The following is a 5,043-nucleotide window of genomic DNA, read 5'->3' as shown; positions in this document are numbered from 1 at the left end:
GAGAAATTAAGGCAACCGACATTTTCTTGTTGGACTTGCGTGCAGCATAGAACATAGTCTGTTGCTGCTGCTGTTGCTGCTGCTGGTGCTGCTGCTGCTGCTGCTGCTGGTGGGATCGGGAAGATTACCAATGAGTTTTGAAAAGCTCTAAAAGGCAATCAAGGATAGAGCAGCAATTATTCATCATCACCTTCCACCATGAGTTCAACCATGCGAGAGGAGCTCACTTGTCCCATTTGCCTTCAGCTCTACTTAGACCCTGTGGCTCTCCCCTGCGGACACAACTACTGTCAAGTGTGCATGTTGCAGACCCTCAGCAACACCGATACGAAGCTGAAATGCCCCGAGTGTCGCCTGGAGTTTCCGGGTCCCGAATCCATGCAGAAGAACTTCAAACTAAGTAGTATCATCACTGGCTACCTAGCATCAAATTCCGGCAATCAAAAGGAGAACTTGCAGGGGACAGGACAACCGTCCGCGCCTCCTGCAGACGAGGCATTCCATCCGGGAAAGGAGTGTAGCATCCACCATTTTCCCCTTGTGTACTTTTGCTCCACCGACGTGACCTTGCTGTGTTCCAAGTGTTTCATGGAGGGGCTACACCAGGGCCATGAACTTCTCACCTTCAATATTGCTGAGAGCGAAATGAGGCATGCCCTCGAGGTCCGCAGCAAGGTAAGTCTCTTGAATTTGTCACATTTAATAAGAATTACTCGTAATAAATAATGTTGGTCAAAAATACAGACTGCTTTTAATAGTCAGTCAGAATCCATGTTTGCATTTTAATTACCTATTCAACCACTTAATCCTTACTTTCACATAATCCTTACTTTCACCTATTCACCCACTTCATCCAAATTTTCACTTGCTTGGGTCATTATCATTGAGCTGCACGTGAAAGGGAAAATTTACATGTACAAATATTTTTTTTAATAATAGATCAAGTCTTCAAGAGGCTTTATTACAATTCAAAGGTAATCCGGACACAAACATATATGAGAACATGGCACTATACTAATTACCATGTTGGCTCTCCTCCAAAAACATGATATCACTGAAGAGTTAATTGCTCATAGGTGAGTGAATGACGACCTCATCTATACTTAATGTGCACTGTGTTAGACTAACAGTCAGTTAAATGAATTAATATTCCCTGATTGGAAAAAGAACACTATATTTTCTGAGTGGATTTCTACATGTGGAAAACACTAGTGCTTATACTTTGTTTGGACAGTCACACTATCAGTATACATATAACAAAAATAATGTATGAGGGACTAGTGGTGCGATTTGGTTCCGATGTGCTCTTTGTGGAAGCCGATTGTTGTCCCCATTTTTTGTAACGGGACTAGCACGCACAAGTCAGTCTGCCATACCTCTGTATATTGTGATTTGTGATTGACACCTGCAATAAATGTGCCTTTGCAGGTTGTTTCCAACAGGCTACAGATGACTGACTTCCTGGTAGAGCGCGTCAAGGAGCAACAGGATCATTCTCAAGCCATTGGAGACAAACTGGTTAACAAGGCCATCACAACGGTAGAAGTCATGGCTAGGCTGGTCGAAGGGTAAGTAAACAAGAAAAAAAAAACTGGTTTTGTTCTAGCCAAGTTAGGAAAAAAAGAAGCCATACACACTTGGATTGAAAGCTAAAGCTGCAGGTTTATTTTCATGCTGGGTTGCTGGTATGGACAATTTGTCTTCGCAAAATGTCACACCACACAAAAATGCCACAAAATATACTGAAATAATTAACTCAAAATGTATTTGCCTAGTGTAAACTGGGCCTGTTTAACTGAACACAAAGTTATTGTTCTGGTAGGTGAAGGCAACTTTCAAACGATGGCATAAATTGCACATGACGGTGTTTGTCAGGAACGTATGACAATTTTCTGAATTGAATGAAATCGGATAATCCTCGATGACACACCTCTTATAGCAGCATACAATTGCGTTGGGAATCATTGCATAAAAAGCAAGATTGTGAGTGGGTACAGTACATTCATGTTACAATATTTTGTGATACAATTAAAAATTTGGAGTTTACGAAACCTTGCCATAGAAGAAAGGAAAGGCTGTGGATCATTTTGACTCGTGTTACAAAACTGATGACAAGTATCCGTAATGTAATAGGCCTGTGACCTGCATGTCAAATGAATGTTATCTGTCTACTTGTTGAGTCATGGTCTTTCTCAAGTGCACGGATGTAGACAACCTGTTTTTCAAAGTTTCAGACCTTTGATCACACGCGTTGATTTTAAGACAGTACAGGCCACTATTGGAGGGCATTGCTAGACATACTTGTTATTACAACTATCATGTCATGTCATATATTTTCCCATTGAGTACTTTTCAATTATTATTACACTACACTGAAAAAATAATTTCATCAATTGATTTCACGAAATGGAAGCATCTGGATGTTTTTGTAAGTCGAGTAGTAGACCTTTTGAAAATGTATCTGGATCCAGATGAACTTCTCACACAAGTAGCTATTTGCTTATGACTTCAAACTTGAAGAGCAAGACTCGGCACTGTTACCGATAAAAATGCATACCTGACAGTCATTGTAATCTTATCTCGTTTGTCTGCATTTCATTCCACTGATAATATGTCTATTTTCTGCCATGTCAGCACTGTAAAGATGCCTCCAGTCAAGTCACATGGAAAGAAATAACTTATTGATACTGGTTTTTTGATGATGTATATTTTTAGGACCAATTAAAAGCTCTGGTATGATTGTGACATTTCACAAAAATATGACATCCTGTATGATTTCTCTTTTTAGAAAAAAAAACACATCACTATAGGAATAGCAATTCTGTAAGTTTAGAACCGAAGAACATTCTGGCATTATGTTCTCTGGTTAGTACTCAACTTTTCTTCATTTGGGGGGGGATGTGCTCAGGTACCGCGAGAGACTACAGACGCTCCTGGATGAGAAGCAAAGCCAGAGTCGAAGCAGCTGGCAGGTGGGCGTGGGCTCGCTGGAGGACCAACAGAAGCTGCTAGTGGATGCCCAACAAAGTGCAACCGAGGCCCTCAACATGACGGATTCATGCAGCTTCATAAACCAGTATAATTATGTTTTTATTTGATGATTTTACATATTTACAGCTACCATCACCTGACCTAATATAGGTTCAGTTTCCACTAAGTGACGGTGTGAATGAATGCTTGTCTGAGCCCTTGACTGACTGGCAACCAGTCGAGGGTGTAGTTTGCCTTTCACATGGAGACACCTGGGATGACTTTATGACCTCGTATAGCATAAGCCATAGTGAATGGATAAATTGTGGAATCGGATTATTGATCAAAATTGTAATTCAACATACAATTCAGTTTCATTTTTAAAGGGACTGTCTCATAGAAACTTTAACAACATTGACAGTTGTGTAAATCTATTTTTATACATTATTTTTTACTGAATTAACTTACTTTCAAACACTTAAGCACAAAAGCTGTATTACAAAAAACCCTATTCCTTTACAAATGGAACTCTTTGAGTTCAAGTCTTGCGAGACGTTTGCATGACAAGCTTGGGCTGTTTGCACAACTTAAATACTTTTCTGATGAAACAAGGGACATTTGATAAAGCATTTTTCTACCTATTTTTTAGGTTTATAATGATAGACGAGAAGGTAAGGATGGCTGCCACAATCCCAATTTCCTGCAACATCCCCGCAAACGCTCCACTTACCACCAAGCAACTGCAGACAGGCCTCAGGACCGAGGCCTTCCGAGCCGAAATGAGCCGCCTTGCTGAGTACCTTTGCCTCCTCTTCAATCCTTTGGAGCTCACCTTCAACTCGAGCACAGCCCACCCTAGCCTGCAACTGAGCAACGATCTGCGCACGGCCAAGTACAGCGAAACCAAGCAGTCATTCACTGAGAAGAAGGAGCGCTTCACCAGTGCCCCGCAGGTCATGTGCAACGAGGGCTTTTCCAGTGGCGAGCATATTTGGGTGGTGGAGGTGGGCCCAGACAGCATGTGGTCGCTAGGGTTGTGTTACAAGAGCATCCCCCGACGCGGCGACCACAGCCGACTGGGTCACAACTCAGTGTCCTGGCGGCTCCAGTGGAAAAACGGCAAACTGACGGCGTGCAAGTCCTCATCCACTGTAGTCCTGCGTGAAATGGCAAGTCAGCCGCTGAAGATTGAAGTGGGACTGGACTATGAGAAAGGCACTTTGACGTTCCATAGCATTAAAGGCCAAAGAGAGCATCTCTACACGTTCAACGTTGCATTTAAAGAGACTGTTTATCCAGTTTTCAGCATTCACTCCAACACGCCAGACTCTTGGATCACACTCCAGTGTGGCTTGTAAGCATATCTGTTGTATTTCATACGCCATGGTGAATCTGAGTGTCAGTTTATTAAAATGGCACCAAGGTGAAAAACCCTTGGTGTCTGCATTTTAGATTCATTACAAAACTTATATTCTAAAAATATTTATACTCCATCTAGTGCAACTACTGTTATGTGTCACTGTAATTAAGGAAATACAACCAGAATCAGAATCAGCCTTATTAATTTAGCACGATAACATTAAATCATCACTTAAAAAGAGCAGTCAAATCATAGTTTGTTTGTTTACAACAGAGACATTGTTCAGTATCATTATTGACTGTTTAGTTGTTTTGAATAATATTCTTGGCTTTCACATTTTCTTGTTTCATTTAAAAAAAAAAGTATATTGTTGATTGCTAACCCTCAGGAAATCAGCCGTGTTTTTCTTTTACATTATATTTACCAGTATGATCATGCATTGTGATTTATAGATACAAATAAATGATAATGATATTTCTGTGTTCAGTATTATAACTCAATATAAATACAATAATGGCATATTAATTCAACTATATACCCCACTAAAAGCATACATTTTTATACACAGTTATTAGCACTAATTATTTAAATTGAAAATTTTAAACCCCTCTTCAATCTTTATTGCATTCACCTTACTTTTTCTCCGTATAACCTTGTAGGGTTAGGTTTAGGGTTAGGTTTAGGGCTAGGTTTATGGTTAGGTTGGATGGGGG

General features: G+C 40.4%; 1 protein-coding gene across 1 annotated transcript; it reads left to right on the top strand.

The window, feature by feature from the left end:
* Window positions 1-4,796, top strand: trim107 (tripartite motif containing 107). The gene is made up of 4 exons (XM_037239793.1): window positions 1-675; window positions 1,429-1,568; window positions 2,909-3,076; window positions 3,620-4,796. The coding sequence occupies exons 1-4, from the start codon at window positions 199-201 to the stop codon at window positions 4,326-4,328; spliced, it is 1,494 nt and encodes a 497-aa protein (XP_037095688.1). The 5' UTR covers window positions 1-198; the 3' UTR covers window positions 4,329-4,796.
* The last annotated feature ends 247 nt before the right edge of the window (window positions 4,797-5,043 follow it).

The sequence above is a fragment of the Syngnathus acus genome, chromosome 2 (genome assembly GCF_901709675.1).
Source record: "Syngnathus acus chromosome 2, fSynAcu1.2, whole genome shotgun sequence".
NCBI lineage: Eukaryota > Metazoa > Chordata > Actinopteri > Syngnathiformes > Syngnathidae > Syngnathus > Syngnathus acus.
This window is presented reverse-complemented; position numbering and strand designations above follow the sequence as displayed.

What these genes read in the sequence shown, in the direction of transcription:
- trim107 (XM_037239793.1), top strand. Translation starts at nt 199, where the DNA reads ATGAGTTCAACCATGCGAGAGGAGCTCACTTGTCCCATTTGCCTTCAG. An exon ending in CCCTCGAGGTCCGCAGCAAG is followed by an intron (nt 676 to 1,428) that starts GTAAGTCTCTTG and finishes GTGCCTTTGCAG; the next exon opens with GTTGTTTCCAACAGGCTACA. An exon ending in TCATGCAGCTTCATAAACCA is followed by an intron (nt 3,077 to 3,619) that starts GTATAATTATGT and finishes CCTATTTTTTAG; the next exon opens with GTTTATAATGATAGACGAGA.